We start from the raw sequence: 25,982 nt of genomic DNA on the forward strand, positions 1-25,982 counted from the left end.
TCTCATGCCAGGGAGTTTGGGTATACTGTTAATTACTATTAAAACATGTAACTTGGAAATTCGTGCCTTAAATTTTGACAGTAATCTTTCGATGGCTATTTTGTAATTCTTTCAGTTTCTAAGTTGGGAGTATTAAAAGAAAAGGACGGGCCCACGTTATTGCTGCCACTTGGCATGCTGCGCTGGCCTTAAAAATTTGTTAGCCAAAACTTTGTATCATCATCCTCATTGTGTTAGTAACAAATAAAAAGTTCAAAAATCTGAATCATTCCAGATTTCGATAAATCGGTGGCAGCTTTTCAAAATTGAAGCTACTCTTCAAGAATGCTTAGAAAACTCTTCCAATCGTGACAAAATTGTTGGGGTCAATAGACCCCTAGCCCTCTTATTTCTGATCCTCTGTATCGTACTGCTTAATACGGCACCTCTTTGGTGAACAACTTCTTGACCTGCCACAAAAATGAATCAGCCAAGAATTGTGACATGTGTTTATGTATAAGGACTATATATGCATGTAACAACTTCAAGCAGCACAAATAGTCACTCAAATCACCCACAATTACTCTTCCAGCTCCATGTATGCAGTATAATGACCCTGATCATGAACCTAAGATGTACCTGCTCCAAGGTTAAGAACATGATTACATTCCATGATCCCAGGCGACCAAAGTTGGGGATAAATCCTTTGTAGAATGCAAGTGGACCCTACACAGCACAAAGAAAAGTAGCTTTTCCATCTCAGAACTGCTGAAATATTGGTCATTCTTATACATATAATACCTCTCAAGGTAGATTAGTTCCCACTACAAGATCTTTATCAAATTATTGACAAGTCAAAGTAAAGTTAAACTTTTGAGGAAAATGAATCATCAAATCCAAAAAAAGTAGATGACATCACAACCAGACAAACACAAAAGACCCAAGATTAATTGATTGAGATTTTCTCCAAAAAAAATCTATGGACCTAAAGGAAGAGTATAAAATTCATGCCTTTATATTTTAAAGCCTGAGGAATAATAATCTCTCAAGATAGAAGTTAGATCACCTTTCTCAAAAGAAGAAGAGGGTAAAGGACAAAGGACAAAGAAAAAAGGGAAGCAGGACAAACACCCAAAAAAGGAGAATAAAAACAACGCTTCTCTCAACCTCATATTTTTCAAAAACTCACTCAAATTATTGGAAAATCATTTAAGAAAAACTATAACGTCATTTTCTTACCTCCGTTTACATGTTATATTGAACCCTGTTTAGACTAGCTGTTCAAGAAGAATATCAATGTCGAGATGATTTGAGACCACAAACATAGTCCATCAGGTGTTAAACTCTCTCAGTTACCCAATGCAGGTTAAAAGAAAAAAGAATGAACCTCTCTTACACCTAAACAGAAATCAGGGACAATATTTTTTGCCAACTCACATCATTTCGCAGTGTCTTAACAAAGCAGTCGAGGGTACTTGTGTAGAGCTGTGAGCTCCCCATCATTCTTGACTTCACCTGTTCAACTTAAGGAAAAACAGTCTCACTCAAAACAATACACAAAATCTAACTTATAAGAACGTAGGCTTTTTTTTGGGGGGGGTTTTTTGGGGGGCGGGCAGATTATGAACACACCACGTACCACATCAACAGGAGAACCGACGCAGACTGCAATAAAGCCAGCTCCTAATCCAGAAAGTAAATGTGTGACAATGTTGTCAGAGAAGCCTGGAAGTTTCAGCAATGTCTGCACCAAGGCAGTCAAGATATGCATCATAATACTATACTTAGCTTTGACTTTTTGCTTTCAAGTAGAAATCATCTCTATTTAAACAATGCATAAATTGGATTAGACAGAGGAAAATACTAATTTCGACTGCCTCAAGCATAGTACAAAAACTCGCATTAAGGCAAAAGAACTGAAAACTAATTCCTTCTGGTACACAATACTGAACACATAACATCCAGCTTGTAAGTTCATCCCTAGTTCTTTCAAAAGCTGGAAGTTGCATTGGTGAAGTTCATCCCTTTTCAGCGATAGTTCTTTTAAAATCTAGAAGTTGCATTGGCGAAATCACATCAGCAATAGAAAACATGGTCCTGTTTCCGAGTTGCAAGACAAAAGGGTAATTGAGTTCTACAAGTTGCTGGGATAGTCTAGGAGTGGTAAGGCCTGTTCACTTTCAGGGATGGCATTTGTCTGCGTGGAGGAGCTATCATATTGGAGTTCAACCTTTAAACACCCTCCTCACTCCAATTCTGATGACACAATGGCATATTCACCCAAAGTGAGCCCACACATTCATCATAATCAACTATAGAAAAGGCAAAAGGAGGACATATGTGTGCATGCACATAAACACGCACACACAATCCGCACATCTATAGTGTGTGTGGGCGTGTGCATGTATACGCATTCATGTTCGTGTGCACATGCATCCCAAGTGTGCAAACCCGCTCTTACTTCCATAAACAAGAACCTTGCTCTCTTGACTTGCAAGAGTCCATTCAAGAAGGCTCGGACCAATGTGACACATCTAAAACAAGACATACAAGTAGGGATGGACTAAACTGCTCTCTGCAATATCGCTGAGACTGGCCTTTAAAGAAATGAAGGATGCATGAATACTAATACAAACTGCAGAAGGGGACTGCTGCGAAATGTTTATGAGGGAATAAGGTACACTAAGGCTATATACCTAGATGAATTCAGGAACATTCCCAAACTCATCATCTAAAAACACAACATAGGATAGTCACTCACAAGGTTGAAAACCATAAACTCCATCATGGATAGCAGGGACTAGCTACTATGACATCCCCACTGACGTCATCAGCGCCCAACAGTGGGTGTAGACCATAGTATAAAAATATGCTCTCACACATACAAATCCACACACCCACACATACTTGAGCATCCATTTATACAAAGTCTTCGTACTGAGTATCTATCGGCACTCCGGAGGTGAAGGGCAGACTCAGCCATGATGAAGGCTAGCACTAAAGGAGAAGGCTAATCAAAAGGTAGTCCAAAATCTCTTCATTCAAGCTACAACTGCTTGTGAAGTCTAAACATTTTCATTTTAGTCTCTCCCCAACGCGCATCTAAATCTAAATCTAGCTGATAGGGCAACGCACCATTTAAGATAGAAAGAATTATCACAATACCAGCAGACCGCAACTTGGACGAAAACTTCATGAGGTGAAATTTGCATGTCCGCTAATACGGCAGAAGCATATACCTAGATGAATCCAGGAACATTCCCAAACTCATCCTCTAAAAACACAACATAGTGCAGTTTCAATCTCATGATAGTCACTCACAAGGTTGAAAACCATAAACTCCATCATGCATAGCAGGGACTAGCTACTATGACATCCCGACTGACGTCATCAGCGCCCAACAGTGGGTGTAGACCATAGTATAAAAATATGCTCTCACACATACAAATCCCCCACACATACTTGAGCATCCATTTATACAAAGTCTTCGTACTGAGTTTCTGTCGGCACTCCGGAGGTGAAGGGCAGACTCAGCCATGATGAAGGCTAGCACTAAAGGAGAAGGCTAATCAAAAGGTAGTCCAAAATCTCTTCATTCAAGCTACAACTCCTTGTGAAGTCTAAACATTTTCATTTTAGTCTCTCCCCAACGAGCATCTAAATCTAAATCTAGCTGATAGGGCAACGCACCATTTAAGATAGAAAGAATTATCACAATACCAGCAGGCCGCAACTTGGACGAATTATCACCACACTAAGGCTAGCCTAAGCTTATGAACTCACTCAAACCCACACAAAGAAATCTATCTGACCTTCTGAATCAATGAGACGAGCACTACAAACAAATGTCCTTTATAAGTTTGGAGGGGAAATCCTTAAGCAGTCAGAAGCTACAAATACATGGGGCTTGAGTTTGAGAACAATCACAAGTGGAATGCATGCGTGGACAGAAGAGTTATAGGGTTTGAAAGCCTTATTCATCTTCCAAAACAACTGCAAGAAAACACGTCTATGGATCTAGTAAATGAAAAGTTCCTCTACACAATGCTTGTTATGGATGCCCAGCCTGGAAGCTGGACTCTCCATAGAACATTGCAAAAGAATAAAGACAATTCACAAAAGGTTTCCCATAGGAGAGCTTTGGGGTCGACTTGCAAAGCCCCTACCCTGTCATGCTAGCAAAGGCAAGAATAATTCCTCTAGAAGGGGAAGCTCTGTGTCAGTACATAACATACCTTCACAAGGTAGAGCAAGACAGATGCGGCACATTCCCACATAAAGCCATGGAGGCAACAACAAATAGAGGATAGCACAAAGATGGCCTCAAGTGATGGAGCGATGGGGGCTACATGCTGTGGACATCCCATAGGATGAAGAGAAACTCAAAGAGCTAGTCATCCAGAAAATGCAAAGCAAGAATACATCAGGTAACATTCTCAATGTTAAAAAGGTATATAATCTGCAGAATAACTACATGCTGTGGACATCCCAAAGGATGAAGAGAAACTCCAAGAGCTAGTCATCCAGAAAATGCAAAGCAAGAATACATCAGGTAACATTCTCAATGTTAAAAAGGTATATAATCTGCAGAATAAGAACCAGCCCCTTCGATGTAGAGGTGGCCTAGACCAAGAATTTCAAGGGAGCGTGAATCCGTAAAATTGCTGCTCGATTGGAAGCATATCCTCTCTCATTGGGAATGGAATGGACGAGATTTTTTACAAGGCAACTCTCTCAGAGCAGAGATGGTACATTGGTCTAGAGTTTTTGTCCCTCTGTTGCAAGTGCAAGAACCTCGCCACTCTTATTTCCCCAGTTTAAAAGGCATCCACTTAGTGGCAGATGTCATCCAAGAAAATGGGTTTCCTCTTTCTTTTCCATTGGCTGCTGCAAAATTTGACCTTGGTATGCATTACAGATCCATTTGGCAAAAAATTACAGCTATGCTTCAGCCTTTTCAGCCCATTCCACCATTGGAGCTTCAAGAACGTCTTGATGATTGGGTATTACTTCTCCAGATCGTTCTTGAAACCTTTACGGCTGTCACATATTACCGTTTCTTCATTACATAAAGTCCTTTTATCTCCACCATGAGTTTCTCACAAGCTCAATCAGCTTTGGTGAATGAACCACATGACAAAGTGGTGGCGCAAAAGATTGAGATACATTTGGCATTCTAAAATGCCACTCAAACAACAAGTTTTCTTGTGGCGAGTAATATTGGGAGTTTTTCCTACTCGCACGCAGACATATTGCTCCTGCTGTTTGTCGCAGATGCTTAGCTCCATGAGTCTGTGCCACATCTTCTCTGGCATTGCTCCTCCACTCAGGATTTTCTCACTTTCCTTAGACAGCGGTTACATGCCAGATTTCCATATGCTGTCTTTGGAAAGTTTTTCTAGATCTTTGGGATACACCCAGCTTCAACAGAGTTTGATTTGTTTTTGGTTTGGGTTCGATATTGATCACTCTAGACTCTATGGAAGGCTAGAAATCATAGTCTTTGGCGATCCCATGTTTTTTGTTTTTTGTTTCTTTAGGGCTCTCTACAGCAATCCTTCTCTGATTGCTTAAAGACAGTGCATAGATCATGACGTATATCTGTCTTATATTAAGGTTTTCTCTTGATGTATTTCTCATCAGCCTATTCTAGGATGATGATCTTAAAGCAACTCAATTTTCAACCCCCCAAAAAATGTGTGTGTGTGTGTGTGTGTGTGTGTGTGTGCGCGCACGTGCACACACACACACACACATTTTTTGGGGGGGGTGAAAATTGAGTTGCACACACACACACACACACGTGTGCATGTTATTGCAAAGGAAAACAACAGAAGCCAAACTCTAGTTCCTGTTCACAAAATGCTTAGCACTACTAAAATGAAATTTTCCGAAATGAAGTTTTTATGGAAAAGAAATGTACTCCCCCCCCCCCCCTCTCTCTCTCTCTCTCTCTCTCTCTCTCTCTCTGTAAAAATACAACAAACAGCATAGTTTTAAGCTCATCCTGTGAGAAAGCTGACTTTGTAGTTGAATATGCACCTGCTTAACTTGATCATAACTTGCCAACTCTGCAGCATTTATGATAGCATTACGGGCAATGTTGGGACCAAGTCCTGTCCAAAGTGCAGCAACACCCTCCTGCACCAAAAAAGAATCAATGGTCTTTCAAAAGAAATAACTTTTAACAATCTCAACAGACCAACAAGCCTAATTCATATAGCTGCACTTAGATGAATAGAACCCACATTTGAGTAATTTTCTTGAAATCTTTCTAAAGAATATATGGAAGAAAATGACTTCACAAATCACAAAACAAAAGAGTATTGCATGGGTATGTGATATAAAAATCCATTACCTAATTGTGAAGAATAGGGGCAACTAAAAGAAATCCAATTATGAAGCAAAAAGACTATTGCATCTAGAAGATATAGAGCTTCCTAAGAAGAGCAACAAAAGAATTCTTGTCAACAAAAGACCAAGTTGGGGTCTATGAAAAAAAGACATATCAGTCACACTCGACAAACAAGTAGGCTCTAGACCAAGACACTCTATGGTGGATCACTTGCTCAACATAAGAGATGTAGCATAAGAGCTTAAGGCAAGAATAATGCATGATACTGCTGCGTTGTAGAGTTCAATCAGGCCTTTGACATGCAAAAGAGAACCAAGCTAAATGGTCACAACAACTTGGGGAAGCTACTCTCGGAATATACAAAAAGGTGAAATATCTTGATTAGTAAGACTCTCCTATTCGGTACATATTTTGACCATCTCATCTAGATCTAAGCTATCCAATTGTCACCACATGTCATAATGGATAGCTATGGGAGGATACTGGCATGATAGAAAGAGCCATCAACCTCACCTCCCCAACAAAGTTCTTGGTGAGTTAGATGAGTCGATAATAACACATAGTGGATTCACTATCACAATTGCAAGCTATAGTTTTATCTTGTTACTATATGCAGATGACCATTGTTGAAGCTTCAATAAGTTTGTCGTGTTCATATGGTGCAAAAGCACCATCAATGCGAAGGAAAATATCGGCATGATAGAAAGAGCCATCAACCTCACCTCCCCAACACTGTTCTTGGTGAGCTAGATGAGTGGATAGTAACGCATAGTGGATTCACTATCACAAGTGCAAGCTATAGTTTTAGCTTGTTACTATATGCAGATGACCATTGTTGAAGCTTCAATAAGTTTGTCGTGTTCATATGGCGCAAAAGCACCATCAATACGAAGGACATTACTCGTTTGTTCATCAAGTGCTGGTATCCGATATGTGGGATTATTCCACAACATCTAGAAGCAGCTGAATTTCTCCAACACCTTTCATGCGCAATAAGATGGTCCATTGGAAATTTATAATCAGCTTGCCTTCCAACACACTAAAATGAATACTAACATGCTATGTCGGAGAGAGACAATCCATCTCAGTGAACAACCTATATGGGAGCAATACTTGCCATCAGTACAAGGTATCCTACATGAATCCCATTCATCCCAAGTGGATAGAACTCCGTATTAAGCTGAATTTGGAAAGAAGTTGAAATCCGTTCTCACCAAGACTTGATACTTCATGAAGAACAAATTTCGAATGCTATAGTCAGTGACAAGAAGATAGCTAAACATTAGGAGGCTTACCAAACCCAAGTGTCCTAATGGAGTTTTAAGACATTCCATTTCAGTTCATGAATGATGTGGCCATAAAGCTTCTTCAAGTACCCAAATGCATCCATTGTTCCACGTGTCATGGCGTAAGCCATATGTAGGATCGCCATTGATAGAGCTTCTAGAAGTCGACCAGCCAAATCTTGTCGATGACACATGACTGACCAGCAATTGGCAGTGCTTGTATACAATCAAGTTCAGGTACCAAGGCTTCCCCAAAAGGCACCAATGATTGATGAGTATTCTACTCAAACTATTCTCTCCACCTTACAGCATATATGGATGCCTTTAGTCTTCCCATGTTAGAAATAATCAACGTTAACCTCAAGTTCAAAACAAGAAGTCTCAATTCACTAATTTTTTCGTACACGTGAAAAAATGGGACATCATGGGCATCTAGAGCCATGGCACGACTGGACACCTATTAGTCCCACACACATAAGTAGCGACTAGGGTGCCCTAGGACCTAAGGAGAATGAAACTACTAAGGAGACCTCTACAACTATCATGCAAGAGCATATACACTCAAGGCAACCATGATAGTGAATGGTTGTAAGGTAACAATTAACGAAGCCACTAACCTCCATAAAGAGGTAGGGGCATGTGGCATGTTGAGTTGTTAAGTGTTAAAAAGGTGGACGTAGTGGAGGATTGACTTCAAAGATGGGGATCGTCACCTTCATTCCATGGACTCCCCAACATCGGAGAGACACTCATTTGGAGAGATGAATCATGAGTATACTAAGTTGAAATTGAAATTGTAAATATCGTATGCGGACTTGTATAGTTTCCACTGAGCGTTCATCTCCTACGTTGACTGTTGCAGTGCTATGTGAATGTGAGAGAGAGCTCCTCTTCGTGTTTGTCAATGGATGCATGTCTAGTGTTGACTAGAGGAATATTGCTTGAGAGGGAGGCTTAACACTTGAGGAAGGTCTCCCTTCTAGAACCAAGGTTCTCTCTTTGCTGCGAGAACACTTGCCTAACCCTAGGGGTAAAGATGTATATATCATGTTGATAATACAAGTTCACATACAGTTAGCCGTCACTTCAAATTATTCATTTAAAGGCCATTCCCACTTGATCCACAATGCTCAAGCAGCATTCTTGAGCATTTATAGGGTTAGGATTTGTCCCTATGCCCTAATAGTCCTCTTTAAAATGGTGCAATTTGGTGAGAATGAGAGAGCCAGCAGTTTGTGGAAACGATTGTTCATGAATGCCCACCTCGGTGATTGATCTAATTGAACCCTTTCAGTAGGATATTGCTAAAGGCAAGGCAAGGCTCCAGCCAATGCTAGAGCTCTGGTTCTAGCAAAGAGAAGTGCAGGTTGAATTGCAAGCAACCTGAAATATTTAAGCAGCGACAAATTCATCATGCGAGCTCCATTTGAGAAATGCCTTGGTGGGCACTTTGTCCACATACAAACCAACACGATGGGAGAGGTTGATGCCATACAAGGTATCTTGGGTGAGTTATGAATGTTGCTGCCTGTTACGTTAAAGAGCCTGTAAACAAGGATACTTCATATTTTTGGGTACATACTTGGCTGGGAGAGGCCATAAGGGACTGTACACTGGCTAAGTTTGGGCTACAATGAAGCTTTGGTGTGAGTGTAATAAACCCCTATAGTGGCTGACTGTTGACCAAAACCAGTGAGGCGGTTCACTGTTGACCGAAAACCAGCTAGGTTTGATTGAAACAAGTGAGGAGGTTGACATATGGGTCATTGTGCATGCACCTATGTGTTCAGGCAGTCCTACGAGGCCTAATGCTTAAGGCATTTTAAGCTTGCACGCAGCCTGTCCGGGATGCTAAAAAAAGTTATGCGAAGACTTCCGCATACGTCAATTGATATTAGAGTGCTTGAATTTACCAATCTACATCAATTTGTATCAGAGCATTGGAGTCGTACACCAATTGGTATTAGAACCCAGATCAGAGTTGTTGTCAGTACTTATGTGTAGTTAGAGCAAGGTAGACATCTAACTCCGTGACCACTCAATTGCCATTGAATTGGTTGTGATTGCCTAGTTGCGCTTTTGTTTTGACAATTGCAGATTGAGCTAGCATGGCTCCAAAGAAAGCAACGCAAAAGCAACATAAGCTCCTACATGCTGGAAATTCAAAAAATGTTTGCACACTTGGTGGATGTAAAGATAGAAGGTGACTATATACCTTTGTAAGACTAGAATATATCCAATCATACAAATTTAGATTTTTTTTTCTTTCTGAAGTCCAAAAATCTACACATAAAATAAAAGAGAAAACGAAAGAGAAGAAAAAAGAGGTAACAAAATCTTTGTTGAAAAACAAAAGGAAGACATACTTTTCAAGCAAATCAACACTTAAATCGTCGTTAGTGCCCAAGCATAAGCAACTATACTGGGTTTCTAAAGACCTGCGGAGTCCCTTGGGCAAACCCAGTGCTTACTAGAATACGTCGAATAAACAAAAGAGAAAGAAAACAAGAAAGGAAGAAGGTGACTAAGCAAAAATAAACAAGCAAATCAAGAAACAAAATCTTCCAAAAAACAGGAATAAAATCTCTCTCTCTCTCTCTCTCTCTCTCTCTGCCTACATATTAGATGAATACTCTACCAATAGATTAGATGAATAGCTGCAATAGCAAAAACAGGGTGCAGAATTAGAAAAAAAAGAGGCTGCAGGATTAGAAAAAAAGGCGGCACTTAACAGAAAAGATGTGCATACAGACACTGGTTTAGGAAAGCTAGAGATTGCAAATTAATATTGGCTCATTGGATCTTGATGTGTTGTTGGATTGGTTGCTCAAATTGGAACAATACTTTCATGTCCAAAAACTGGATGACTTGGACAGGATTGAGTTCGCATCATTGAACATGAAAGGGCATGCAACCATGTGGTAGAAACACACAAAGGAGGAGAGAAGATACTCTCTAAAGCCTCCACTACTTCAATAGAGAGATTTCATGGATATGGTAAAGAAGATATTTCTTCCCTTCCACTATGATTTGCAACACAACAGGTCCTATCAAACCTCAAGGAAAGGAGGAGACCAAAGCTTGAAGGATTATATGGAGACCATCTACAAACTGTCCATTAAATTGGATGTGCACGAAGCAGAAAACCTGCAGTCCGACAAGTTCATTAACGTGCTGAAGCAATCCATCCAAAGCAAGCTGGTTCTGCTTGAAATAGCGACTCTTTAGAAGGCATATTAGATGGCCTTGAGAGTAAGGGAGAAGCTTTGGCAGGAAGCAAGGCAGAAAGTACAAAATCACCATCGTGCATATATACATATACATATATATAGATGGCCTTGAGAGTAAGGGAAAGGCTTTGGCAGGAAGCAAGGCAGAAAGTACAAAATCACCATCGTGCATATATATATATATATATATATATGTATATGTATATGTATATGTATCACAGTTACGCTGAAACGCGTTTCAGAGCCCAGCCAGGCCTAAAACACCGTTTCAGAGAAGTCCCGTTTCCTGAAACGCGTTTTCGGGTCTGAAACGTTTCAGGACCCTGAAACGGCTGGCTGAAACGTTTCAGCCAGTCTGAAACGTGTTTCAGAGCCTTGAAACGTGACGTTTCAGACAAGACAGGCTGCTAGGTCTCCAACATCACGCGAAATCCGCCGCCAGCCCCGTTTTTTGTCTTTCTACTTTCGATTTTGGCCTCCTTCCACTCCTTCAGCCTCATAGTACATACTCTCTCCATCCTCAAGGTTTTCCAGCCCTCCTTCAGCCCCATTCACTCCTTTCCTCTCCTTTCTCTCCTGCAGCCTGCTTCAGCCCTCCATCATCATCTACTCCCCTCCTTCAGCCCTCCTTCAGCCCCCTCTTTCAGCCCTCTCTTTCAGCCTTTTGTTCCCTCCTCTTTCAGGCCCCACTTTCAAGTTTCAGCCCTCTCTTTCAACCCTTGGCTCTCTTTGCAGTTTCAGCCCCCCTTTCAAGCAACAAGCTTCCATGGTTTCAAGACACCCTACCCCTGAGTCTCATTCTGAGGTAGAATTCACCCAATCAGATTTTTGGTGGAGTCAAGTCGATCTCCTGGGTGCCTACGACTCCAAGAAAGAAGGCACTCGCAAGTTCATGTGCAAGCTTTGTGGATTGAAAAGAGGTGGGATTCCTGATAGGGTGAAGGCCCATCTTCTTGGCATCAAGGGAGAGGGGATTACAATATGCAATGAAATATCCGAGGAAGAGAAAGCAAGGTTGGCACGAGAGGTCGAGGCATTTCCTTCCGCGAAGAAAGGTAGGACTATTGCATCCACTGGTGGAGGAGCTACTTTAGGTGCTCATATGGCTACTGCAAAAAGAAGTCCTCTTCCCTCTGCTGCTTCTACTACAATTTCATCTTCTGGGAGTGCACATGTTCTTGGAGCTACAGGTTCTACTCCTATTGCATCTCCTCCACCTCTCCCACCTAGACAAAGGCAAAGCACCCTTTATACTGCATGGCATCCACAAAGGAAGGCACAGGTAGATGCAGCCGTGGCCCGTTTCTTTTACTCGAATGGGATCAGTTTCAATGTCGCACGGTCTGCTTATTTCAAGGAGATGGTGACTGAAATTACAGCCTTTGGGCCGACATACACCCCTCCCACTTTTGATGCATTGAGGGGAAATCTTCTAGAGGATGAGGTGAAGGCAGTTAATGAGGCCATTCAGCCTGTTAAGGACAAATGGCATAAGTATGGGGTCACTTTGGTAGCAGATGGCTGGAGTGATGTACTTAGTCGATCACTAGAGGGTATTTTGGCATATTGCAGAGGATCTTCTTTGTACATACACTCCATAGAGTGCAAAGTACAACAAAAAACAGCAAATGTTTTGATGCAGATGTGGGCAGATGCAGTGGAGTATGTGGGCCTGTCTAATGTTGTGCAATTGGTTTCAGATGGTGAAAATACCAATAGGGCTGCAGGTGCATTATTGGAACAAAGGTACCCCCATATTCAATGGAGTTCTTGTGTTGCCCATTGTTTGAATAATTTGTTGAAAGACATTGGCAAATTACCTTGGGTAAAAATTGTAATTGATAATGGAAGAGAGATAGTTGGGTTCATTACACGCCATCATTTTTCTCTCTTTGTATCGCACCTATGCAAGGAAGGAGCTTTTGAAGTATGCAGAGACAAGGTTTGCATACAATTATATGATGCTTCGCGGACTCATTGAAATGAGACCTGCTCTTAAGCAGGTTGTGGCAAGCCCACAGTGGGATGCATAGCCCACTTCAAAGCAAGCTCTTGGGATATTGGTGTACGATTTGTGCATAGGCAGCGATGACTTTTGGGCTGATGCACCACACTTGTATGACTTGTGTAAGCCGATTGTCTTGTTGCTAAAAAAGGTTGATGGAGACATGCCTTTTATTGGCAAGGTATATGAGGGGATGGATCGTATGATAGAAAATATCAGAGTGTTAGAGAAAGATCCCCATAGGTTGAAAGAGCTGGAGAACTTGGCTGTGGCTAGGTGGAATCAGTACTACTCTCCCATTCATGCGGCTGCATTTGTGTTGGACATAGAGTTTCAACACAAGGTAACTGCACAACAAAGTGATGCAGAGGTGGTCCGTGGTTGGAACCTCACTCTTCAGAAGATGGTGCAAATGCCATAGGCTCGCCGGACAATGAAGGACCAGCTCGCCAATTACCGCAATAAGGAGGGCATATTTGGATGGCCAGATGCCCAGCATGATAGGTAATCCTAACTCATTTAAATTCTTAAATTTTACTATTTAATGATTCATAATTTTCAGATTTCATGAGCTTTGCTATATATCTGAATTTTATGATCTTTCAAATTTCAGATTTCGAGTTGGGTCTGCTACATGGTGGGAGGATTATGGAGCTGATTCCCCATAGCGGCAATCGCTTGCCATTCGGATTCTCAACCAGGGTTGTAGCTCCTCCTCTTGTGAGCGCATGTGGAGCAGCTTTGCCCACATCCATACAAAGAAGAGGAACCATGTCAAAGCACACAAGGCGAACGATCTCGTCTTTGCTAATGCAAACTTGCGTTTGCTTAACAGGATGAGACAGAAGTACACTCATGACAAGTTCATTGGTTTTCATAAGCCTGATGACACCCTCACAGATGATGATGAGGAGGGGGAGAACGATGACGACGACGATGAGGAGATGATAGTGGAGGAGGAGGAGGAGGAGGAGGAGGACTCTTGAGCAGCTGAGTTATCTAGATTCTAGAATCTACATTATGGATTTTGATCATATCATCAGTGATGTAGCGATTGGCCTTAAGGCTTAGAGCCTAGGCTTTTGGGAATCTAAATTTTGTACTTTTGACTCTTGAGTCTTGACTCTTGACAATGAGACATAATAATATATGAATCATATATTATATTGCCTTTGGCATTTTGTAACTTGTCAATCTTCAGCTTTTCTCATTGATTTCAGATTTGTCATTTATATTTGTAATATGTATTGCTCACTGCTAAGTTAACTTCTAAGCTCCAAGTTCTAAGTTATAATTTGTAACTTGTTCTGAGTTCTAGCTTCTAACTTCTAAGTGACATTGTGCCATGTGGTAAGTATTATACACTATATTTTAAGTTACAGGTAGGCTGTAGGCTGTAGCATTCTAAATGTGTGTGTTCTCATCTCAAAACTCCCTTTTCTAAACCTCCCTTGCTGATGTGGCGTTTCCCCGTTTCAGCCCTCCCAGAAATCCCGAAACGTTTCCATTTCTGTTTCCGTTCCCCGTTTTCCCGTTTCCATTTCCCCTAACTATGATATGTATATGTATACAGAACCAGCTTGCTTTGGATAGATTGCTTCAGCACGTTAATATATATATATACATATATATATGTGTGTGTGTGTGTGTGTGTGTATGTATGTTATATATACATGTATATATATATATATATGTATACATATGTACATATATATATATGTATACATATGTACATATATATGTATATATGTATACATATGTACATATATATGTATATATATATGTACATATGTATACATATATATATATGTACATATGTATACATATATATATATGTACATATGTATACATATATATATATGTACATATGTATACATATATATATATATGTATATATATGTACATATATGTACATATGTATACATATATATATATACATATGTACATATGTACATATATGTACATATCTGTACATATATATATATATGTACATATATGTACATATATGTACATATATATATATATCTATATATCTATATATATATATATATGTATATATATATATGTACATATATGTACATATATATATATACATATATATATGTATATATATATATGTACATATATGTACATATATATATATATACATATATATATGTATATATATATATATGTACATATATGTACATATATATATATATATACATATGTACATATATGTACATATATATATATATACATATGTACATATATGTACATATATAGATATATATATATATATATATATGTATATACATATATGTACATATATGTACATATATGTACATATGTATATATATATGTACATATGTATATATATATGTATATATATGTACATGTATATAGGTATACATATACATGTATATATATATATATATATATATATGTATATATATGTACATATATACATATGTACATATATGTACATATATACATATATATATATACATATGTACATATATGTACATATATACATATGTACATGTATGTACATATATACATATATATATATACATATGTACATATATGTACATATGTATATATACATGTATATATATATAGATATATATATATAGATATATGTATATATGTACATATATGTACATATGTATATATACATGTATATATATATAGATATATATATATAGATATATGTATATATGTACATATATGTACATATGTATATATATATATATATATACATGTATATATATATAGATATATATATATAGATATATGTATATATGTACATATATGTACATATATGTATATATACATATATACATATATCTACATAGATATGTAGATATGTACATATGTACATATATCTACATATATATGTATATGTATATGTATATGTATATACATATATATGTATATACATATACATCTGTATACATATACATATACATATATTATATGTATATGTATATGTATATGTATATACATATACATATATATATATGTATATACATATATATACATATCACCCTATCACCCTTATGCCAGTCATTTACAAAGTTACTACCAAAACGATTGTCGATCGGCTAAAGAGGTTTTTACATGATGGGTTGCATCCTGCGCAATATGGTTTTGTTCTGCGTAGGCATATCACAGATAACATTGCTAATGCCTATGTTGGAATTGAATATGCCAAATACACGCAGCAGGATGTTTTGCTATTACAAGTTGATATTGTCAAAGCCTTTGACACTGTTAAGTGGGATTTTATTTCATCGACTATGCAGGCATTGGGATTTGGCACAAAAATGCAGCAAGTTATCACTTGGCTATATCAAGATAGTAAAGCTGCCTGCATACTTTCAGGGGATATTTCTATAACCTGGACTCATGTACAACCTGGACTCATGGTTGTTCTGTTAGGCAAGGATGTCCCCTAAGTGCTTTACTTCTTGCCATAGCCACTCATCCAATGCTTCAATATCTAGACCACCTTTTGGACACTGACCAGTTGCACGGCTTGGAGATTCCTGGCAGTCATAGCATGATCGCTCAAGCATATGCTGATGATTCTTTCTTTACCCCAAAAAATACTCGGAGTGATCTGTCCATGATTATACAGGCTCTTTCTACATATGGATTGGCTGCTGGTCTTCGGGTTAATTTTCAGAAATCAAAATTATTGCCGTTGCATGCTCATGAATGGCGCAGTCTTTTGTGGCCTGGGGAAATTGTTCCCACTTCTCAATTAATTCGACATCTTGGCTATCCTCTAGGTTGGGGACTCACCCGTTCTCAACAAACTGATTGGATGCTCACAAAGTTGAGGGCAAAACTTGAATATTGGAAGCTTGCAACTTGGCCATTACATGTTCGTTTGCAAATAACACAATCCATTTTGATAGCATTCATACAATTTTATCTACCTCTCATTATGTTCACTAAGGCAAATCTGGTTTCCTTTATGTGAGCTATCATGGAAATTTTCTGGTGTTCAAAAAATCGCAAGAAAAGTTTCAGATTACTCTATGCATCGTCTCTGTTCTCCAAATATGCACGGGGGTCTTAACATTCTCAATATTCAAATGCATTTACTTGCTCACAGAGGGAAAATGATGTTGCAGTTTATGCAAGGAGATCAGCCTTGGGCTTTCATGATCCGCTCTCTTTTATTACATATTCATACTTCTGCTTTTGGGCATTGGCAACCTACTCAATGGGATTTCCTATTTGGCTCTATCCAAGGCAAGATCAGAGGCTGCCTTTTTGTCTCTCGTCTGCTTCTTGATTGGAAACATATTTTATCCCACTTGGAATGGAATGGCCGGGATTCTTTGTCGGAAAATTCTTTAAGGGCTGAGAATATTTATTGGTCTAAAGTATTCCACCTTTCTTTGGCCATACAAGAACCCAGACATTCTTATTTTCTCTTTCAAAGGCATTTCTTCTGTGGCAGATGTACTTCAGGATGATGGCACTCTTTTATCCTTTTCTATGGCTGCTAGCAAATACGGTTTGGGAGCTCATTATCGTCCTTTATGGCATAGGATTTCAGCAATGCATCAACCGTTCTTGCCGGTACCTCGTTTGGAACTTCAGAATAGGCTTGAGGATTGGATTTTACATTCTTCTTCCTCTTCAGCCCGTCCTTTGAAGCTCTCACATATCACAGTGTCATCTCTGTATAAAGTGTTATTATTTCCGCCTTGGATTTCTGATAGAGCAAATACTGTTTGGCATATGGATCGCCCACTAAAGTGGTGGAGAAAACGACTGCGTCTCCTTTGGCATTATAAAGTCCCTCTTCGGCAACAGCTCTTCCTTTGGCGGGTCCTACTTGGCATTTTTCCATCTGGCCAGTTACTCACACAGACATATTGCTCCAGCTGTTTGCCATAGATGCCTACACTATACTGAATCTGTGCTTCACATATTCTAATTCTGTCCACACTTGTGACTTCATCGCTCTCATCCGACAAAGGCTTCGAGCGAGATTTCATACTGTTACTTTTGGCAGGTTTTTCTGGTTGTTTGGTTTTCATCCAGCTAGATAGGGTTTTGACTTATTTTTTGTATGGGTACGCTACTGGGCACTTTATGGATGGACAGAAATCATAGAGTCTTTGGTGATTCCCTATTTTCATCTTTTGTTTTTTTCAAACAATCTCTGCAGCAATCATTCTATGATTGCATTCAAACTCGTTTGATTGATCAGGATGTATATACAGCTTATACTGAGATTTTCAATTGAGTAGTAGTTACTCCACTTTCGAAGTAACTATGAATGTAATTATTTTACAGCAATAAAAGATTTCTTCCCACAAAAAAAGTGGGGGGGGGGAGGGGGGCGGGGATGTGGATGTGGGGATGTGGATGTGGAATCTATGAACCACCTTCTGACTCACCAAGCTATTGGTGGTTCCATTGTCCACAATAATGAGGCTTATTCTCCCATAAACCCTGCATCGCATTTGGAAGATCATCTTCCTTTGTGCATCCTTACAATGAGTATGTCCCACAGTGTTAATTGCCATTGAGACATCCTTCCTCTCTTTGTAATTTCAGCCTTGGGCTTCTTTTCAGCCGCCCTTGCATCTCTTTGATGTGCCATTGCCTTTCCCTTTTCACACACACACACACACACATATATACACACAACTGGGCTGGATACAAGATGGGCACGAGCTGTATGTACCACATCATTGCATTGTTACATAGGTTTGGAACCATACAAGGATGGGACATTGTTGACTTGAAATCCCATTATTGGCAGATATGGATTAGCGATGGAAACCATGGAAAACAGCCTTCAAGACAAAGATTGAGTCGGTTTTGTAAGCACTCAAGAATGCAGGTGAACATTGTGAAGATGAAGATCACAATCATTCAGACATGAGACAAGCAGATAGATATCTTCTACTTTCAAAGGAAAAGAACTGGAATTGCTCCAACTATCAATACCTGGATCTACAATCTCAATTCGATCAATGCTACCTAACACATCAAGTCCATGGTCCTAAAAGCATTATACATTACTTATCATGTATGAGTTCAGATAACCTACATGGCACCCATGTGTGAATATGCCGAGTCCACATTACGTTAGAGCATCGCATCCATCAATTCTGAAATGACTTTGGGGAGCCCTTAGCATTCCTTTTGATACTTTGAAGGGTCATCGCCATTCGAACAATAATCCATGACTTTCCTTTGGTTCCAGTGATGCATTGTCAAATCCTAGTGCTGTCCAAGCCTTTGTTAGCATTAAGTTCAGCAGAGAATCTATCTTATGTACATTTAATGGGTTCAATGGTGCATGCTTGCAGCTGTCGAACCCTTTTTTTGGCTAATGGGAGGAGCCAATGCCCTTCATTATGCCCGGAATGCTGGAGAAGGCAAAATCCCAAGGACAACCACCCCAGGACAAGCCTGCCAGACAAGCTGGCTTGTCTCCCTGAAGATCTTCAAGGCCCTCCCATCTATAAGGAACAAATCCACGTTTCTTAAACCTTAATACCTGGGTTCCTAACATTAGATAATAACAGCCCATGGGTGCTGCTTCAATAATAGGGATTAGTTGAAGGAAGAAAACCCCTGGGAGTGGCAGAATCATTGCAATGCCCAACCCAACCTTCACATGTATGCACGTGAGGCATAGGTAGCACAGTGCCTAAAGGTGCTCATAGCAAGGCAGAATGGCACCAAGGCCAACCTCACCTTGCCCAAGGCAGTGCACTCGAAAAGGCCAACTTAAACACATAAGGACATCGATCACCCACAATGCTCACTAAAAGGAATTCACTCCACTAATGAGTGTAGTGGGAGAACAACACTTTGCGAATTCAGCTTACAGCATACCGGTAGGTTTGGGTACATTCTTCATTAACTAAACTTATGCAGCAATCATAGTCAAAGAGTGTGTGGGAGATGTGATGTGTGATGTGTTGTCCTAGTTCATGAGCGAGTCAGGTGTGAGTGCCACGCGTCACTTTGGGAGTTATCCCATATGCACTTGGTGCAAGTGTGTGTGTGTAGCCTATATAAGGCTTGTACTTCACCTGTCTCATTTAGTGATGATGAATGAATGAAAGCCTTCATGGATTCTAGATTTGTGTACCACTTCTTCACTCCCTAGCCTCTCTCTCTCTCTCTCACTCACACCATGTTTCTAACATGGTATCAGAGCAGTCAGCCCTGCCCTAATCTGTCCTGCCATGTCATCTCTACCCTAACCCTGATCCTAATTCTGCTCAAGCCTATGCAGCCGCCTCATTCCTGTCTCAGCGGAAGCTTTCCCTCTGCTCATTTCTACCTCCTTTCAGCTGCCTCTACCCGTTTAGCTCTTCTCCTCTCAGATGCCTCAGTTCTGCACTTTTTTCCCGGCTCTCCTTGCAGCCCTTTGCGTTCATTTCTACAGCCAACCGCTTCTATTTCTTGCTAGTTGGTACCTTGCAACCATAGGCACCTGCACACGAGCTGATTTGGAGCCTTTCCATCGCCAATTTAAGGTTTTCCAGGCTGCTACAGCAGAAACCGACCACCTATGTAGTATGGGCATTGGTTGCAGACTTTCGAGGCTTTTGGAGGCTGTTTTGACCTAGTTTGGAGCTGCTCTTGCATTTTCGGGTAATCTTAGGGTTGCTGCTGCAGAACCACCTCTTCCAGAGGCTGCTCCCAGCCTCTTGCTCATCCAAAACAGCCAATTTTTGGACTGGTGACCTGCTGCAACATTTCGGAATAGACAAGAGAGCCACCTTCTACATGGACAGCCTGCTCTTTGCACTTTTGAGCACCCTGCTGAGCCGTTTTGAGGATTTTGGACCTGCTACAGCACTTGGAGTGGTTTCCACCTCCACTAGTGCACATCTATCAGCTCATTTTTGCATTATGGGGCATTTACTTGCAGCTCTTTGATTCAGGTTCATTCAGTTCTGCATTTCAAGGCGTATTCTTGCTGCTTTTACATTAGCATTTGCATTTTGGAACCTCCGAGGTCATCCACCAGCAGTTGAACACATTTATTCAAGCATTTCTTAGGCTGCTGATTATTTCAGGCCTTTGCTACCTCAGATTGATACAATGAAGCCTCATCCTCGTGGTGAAGACTCGTCAGCACCACTTTCAGCTAGGGATGAGGAGCATGACAAAGCACTGGCACTTATTGGTGTGAGGTTGGCCACCAAATTGCTTCATCAACTTGACCTCACTACTTCAGCTAAGGAGACCCTGGACAAGCTCAAGAATATTTATGCCACATCTACTAGACCTGCATATTCAATGTGTTTTTCTGTTGAGTCACTAAAGGTTCTCAGCCTTGAGTTGTCCATCTAAACTGAATGTATTTGGAGTCAATAAGAGCTACTCTGCCTTGGGTTGTCCCCCAAAAATGAATGTATTGTCTTTTACTTGGATTTGATGACAACCACCCAGTTCACAGTAAGGGGGTGTGACCAGTGTTGGTTTGCCCTTGCCTATCGCAAGCTGACTGAGAAGTCACTATCACATGGGAGGTGCTGGATAGTTGGACTTGCTCTTTGCAGTATTGCGGTGGAGGGGGGATCAGTCTACTCCATGCGTGTTGGGTCTCACACTCTTTGCTCTGAAGGGGGGTGTTGGAGATATCATAGCCAAAGAGTGTGGGGGAGATGTGATGCGTGATGTGTTGTACTAGGAGATCTAATACTTTTTCTCGTGTGAGTCATGTGTGAGTGCCACATGCCACTTTGGGAGTTATCCTATATGTACTTGGTGCAAGTGTGTGAGTGTGTAGGCTATATAAGGCTTGTACTTCACTTGTCTCATGTAGTGATGATGAATGAGTGAAAGCCTTCATGGATTCTACATTTGTCTTCACTCCCTAGCCTATCTCTCTCTCTCACTCTCACCGTGTTCCTAACACATCTTTGGCACACACTTGCAAAAAACAGGTCCCACATCACTCTGCTCTGGTCAGCCCACTAGGCTGCAGCCCACTCCCATATTTTGAATTTCTCTTGCAAGCTGCCTTGTCCCCCCCAAAAAAATAAGAAGAAGAAGAATGTGATATGACTACCAGACCCCATTGGTCTCTTTACCTGCTGCATTAACGCCATTGATGCAAATTTTCTGCACTGGGGTCTCCAAAAGCCCCATGGAAAGAGCTTGTAATGATGAATTAAAAAGCTGCTCAATCCAAGATGAATCTGGTATCACCTTACCTCTAGGTCCATTCCTTGTGGTTCTAGCATTTGTTTCCATGCAACTCAATCTTTCAATTTAGTTCCATACTCTCATCTAGCCTTTCCTCTTAAATCACAATTGGAGTATTGATTTCGGAAATATGGATCCTCCATCCTCTTAAGATGAGAAAGGAAGCTTCCGGTGTAGGCAAACCAGCAGGAGACTACATCAAGCAGTATTGAGTCCCCTCATTCGCTAATAAAATGAGGCCAGAATAGGTATCCCCTGCAGCTTAGAGAATGACGGGGTGCTTTTTCTTACCCACAAGAGTGAAAAGAAGTAGGTTATGACCTGTTTGGACAGGTTTATGAGAGGAACCATCCAAGACTTTCTACAACTAGAGCACAGTTCACAAAACACCGTTTCGGGAGCCCAAAACAGAAATGGCGAAACAGAAACTCCATTTCGAAAACATGTTCTTTTAATAAATAAAATTATTTTTTAATTTTTCTGACATGATTCATGATCATGGATGCTACTATAGGTGCTTTTATTTTTCTGATATGTCACATGGTTCATGAATAAGATAATAGCAGATACCATGGATGCTTTGAACTTGTGCAGTTGTGTATTGTAATCCATTTCAGATTGTTGTTAGTTGAATGTTGAATCATCATTCATGAATAACAGATCATAGAATCATAGATGTTGAAGCCTGCTGCATGAGTCATGAATTACTGAATGCTAAATAGCATAATTTTTCACTTTAAGCACTATATTAATAATTGTACTATGTATTAAAAATTTTATTTTTATACATAAATTACCATATTGCCGTTTCTTGTTCTGCCGTTTCAGCTAGGGCCGGAAACTCCGTTTCCATTTCGGTTGGCAATTATGAGCTAGAGTTTCCTTTGGAAGGTAGGGATTAAAGTTGGAAGGGTAAGGCTGGAAGGTAAGGATTGAAGTTGGAAGGGTAAATAAAACAGAGTGAAGGGGTACTATCTGGGCATAATCTTAGACAATACTGCCTTTGCTGAAAACTCAAAACAGTAATCCTCAACAGAATTCTGGTTTTACAATAATCATTATACGACAATTGACTGATTATATATTTGTTGAGACTAAAATAAGAGAAAAGGTGAAAAGCTAACTTATAACAGGCAGCAAAAGAATAAATGTTTCCTGGTACACAAGAACTGTGATGGCAAAGATAGATTTAGTTAGAACAAAACCTGTTTCACAATGGTAGAGTATGCATTCATAGCTCCACTGTAACGTCGAGGTTGCCCAGGTGGAAGCTTCCCTTCAGCTTGAAGCCGAACCTTTACCAAATCTGTAGGACTTGCCACTGTGATTGCCAGTGCACCTATGGAAATGCACCACAAAAAGGAGCAATCAACAAAAAAGTAGCACAGTTCGTCTGCACTGTAGCTATAGACAGCAAGTTAGGCATATCACAAACACTTTTTTTTCAAAGAAGGCATATCACAAACACTTAACAGACATAGGACACAATTAACAATTTATATATAAGACATGGATCCTCATTTAAAACCTTATGCCACCACTAAACTTGACTTCAATCAATCAGTGCCTCTTTAGACTTCCACTTCCTTTCAGCAGTTGACTTCTTTGGACACACAGCCGCAAATTCATCCATTGCCCTTCTTCTAACGTAGGCATATCACAAACGTTCAATAGACATAGGATACAATTAACAATTAATACATCAGACATGATCCTCAATCAAAACCTTATGCCACCACTAAACTTGACTTCAATCAATCAGTGTCTCTTTAGACTTCCACTTTCCTTCAGCCGTTGACTTCTTTGGGCACACAGCTGCAATTCATCCATTTGCACTGCTTCTAGCGTTTTCTAAGGAGCCTCACAGTTACAAGAAAATTTCACCACGCTCAAAGAAATTTTTTACCTGTTGTTAGACCTGCTAAAATTTTCTTGTGAAGTGGCACATCTCCAACGAAGTCTTTTCCAACATAAAGGCTCTTGACCTGGAAACAGACATGAAAGTTGCAATCCAAAAAACTTGTAAGGGACTAAGTATCAAATAATTTTTCTGAAAGTGTCTAGCCATTAGCTATCTGAATTCACGGATATAACAAACACTAATGAACTATCCATTAAGCTCGCAAATTGCAAACAAAATGTGATGCATGCTTCTGCCAAAACAATTACTCGAGCAGTGTGGAGAGGATCAAACAGAACGGAATCTATTTGTCAAATCTGACGAGACTGGGTATCGATACATCCATCGATAAGACACACATTGCTAATCTGAAGCAGCTACTTTCTACTTGATTGTTGTTGCTCCAAAATCCATTGAGAGCTGTACTGAGGCAAAAGATTTGTGCTCTTGTTTCTTAACGATCTCTATTTAATTCTATTCTCTGATAGAAGCAGCTAACAGTACGTCCGAACGAACAGACTTCTCTAGTACCTACAGGAATTTCTGTGAAACAGTCTCCTTCTCCACGCTTGCATGCATTATTTCGCATCATCAAAACCTCAAAACATCCAGCTATGTATGGCAACAAATCGAGATCTACAAGAATAATTTTCATGGAACCGCCTAGCTAATACATCTCCTTGTTCTTCTTTGTTCTTAGGACTTAACTAGGCCGCTCCATGAAGAGTGTCAACGGCAACTCTCAAAAGCCAAAGTCCTCTCCATTTGTGAAATCTTTGCTGGTCCTTGCGGGAGCCGTTGATAAAGTTGATCTCACGTGCGTAAATTTATCTGTAGCATTGCTTAGTCAGGTTTAACAATGAGACAATAGACCGATGTAGTACCGGTTCATAAAGCCCTATCCGTAGGCCACCAAATAGACATTGCCGATGCAAACCCGGGACAATTCCGTTCCAAAGTGACCTGAGACCTTCCTCACGTGCAATAGTTCCCATGGTGCCGAACATCCCTCGGTACTTCAATGATGTCGCTCCATCCCCAGCCATGGCTTTACCTTGTAGTTGCAACCTCACTTTAGCGGTATCGATGGGAATCGTGCAAGTCTGTCAGATACACATTTAGACAAAGTTACAATGTGCTGTTCAACATGTTAAGTAAAACTTCACAAGCGATCCGCAAAAGAAGGTACAACGGATACACAAAGTAAGCAACTAAAACCTCGGAGTATGCTTCAACATCTTTCTTCTCTAGCGCGATTACACTTTAGACGGCAGGCAAAGGTAAAAGTGTTATATGTGCCAATGACAACTATTGTACGTTTTGTAAAATCGTCTCTCTCTTTTAACGTCTTGGCGTCACGCCATCCAGCAGTCCTAGGACCTACCAAAGCACGCACAAAATAAACTGTCCCGTACAAGCAATAGGCATCGCCGTCTCGCCAAAAATCAGCACTCATAAGAAGGCATGCGCAGATGAAAAATGTCCTACGTCATGTCTCATTATAGGAATCGCTAGCACTAGACGTTGAGAGTCCGGATCTAGAGCTACACTGACGAATTTATCGGTAGAGCACGCATTGAAAATTTTATGATTGCAGCGAGCACTTGGGAAGGATCTTTAGACAGCTCAGCCAATTTTCGATTTAATTGTTAGCTCAAGTACAGGTGAGGATGGCCAGAGCTGGTAGTGACGATTTCGGAAACGTAAGAGAGCGACCGGCTTTGAACGGAAGGTCATTCCGTCCTCCGACGGCTAGGAAGGCGAGATTTTGAGGCTGCAATTCCTCGATTTGGAATTCTGTGAGATCCCAAGGCGAAAGAAGGCGATCACGGAAGAAAACGATGCAGAAAAAGGGAGGGAAGGAGGGGAGAGAGGGAGTACCTCGGCCCAGCAAGCGCTGAAGGCGCTACTAGCGAAGGTACCGGCAATAGAGATGTGAGGTTTGGTGCGGGGAGGGGGCTCGGGGGCAGCCATGGCGGTGGAGACGACGACGACGACGACGACGAAGAAGAAGAAGAATCACAAAATGCAATTCGAC

The 25,982-nt window shown here is 40.3% G+C and overlaps 1 protein-coding gene across 1 annotated transcript; it reads right to left on the bottom strand.

The window, feature by feature from the left end:
- On the bottom strand, positions 1-25,982 carry PUMP1 (plant uncoupling mitochondrial protein 1). The gene is made up of 9 exons (XM_087391666.1): positions 25,826-25,982; positions 24,829-25,047; positions 23,951-24,029; positions 23,250-23,383; positions 6,022-6,120; positions 1,619-1,723; positions 1,417-1,494; positions 619-705; positions 1-449 (listed from the first exon to the last, which is right to left on the bottom strand). Exons 1-9 carry the CDS (start codon positions 25,916-25,918, stop codon positions 414-416), a joined length of 930 nt encoding a protein of 309 aa, XP_087247792.1. The 5' UTR covers positions 25,919-25,982; the 3' UTR covers positions 1-413.

This window comes from Dipteris shenzhenensis, chromosome 20, assembly GCF_047967505.1.
Source record: "Dipteris shenzhenensis isolate YYH24624 ecotype China chromosome 20, Dip_SZ_1.0, whole genome shotgun sequence".
Lineage (NCBI taxonomy): Eukaryota > Viridiplantae > Streptophyta > Polypodiopsida > Gleicheniales > Dipteridaceae > Dipteris > Dipteris shenzhenensis.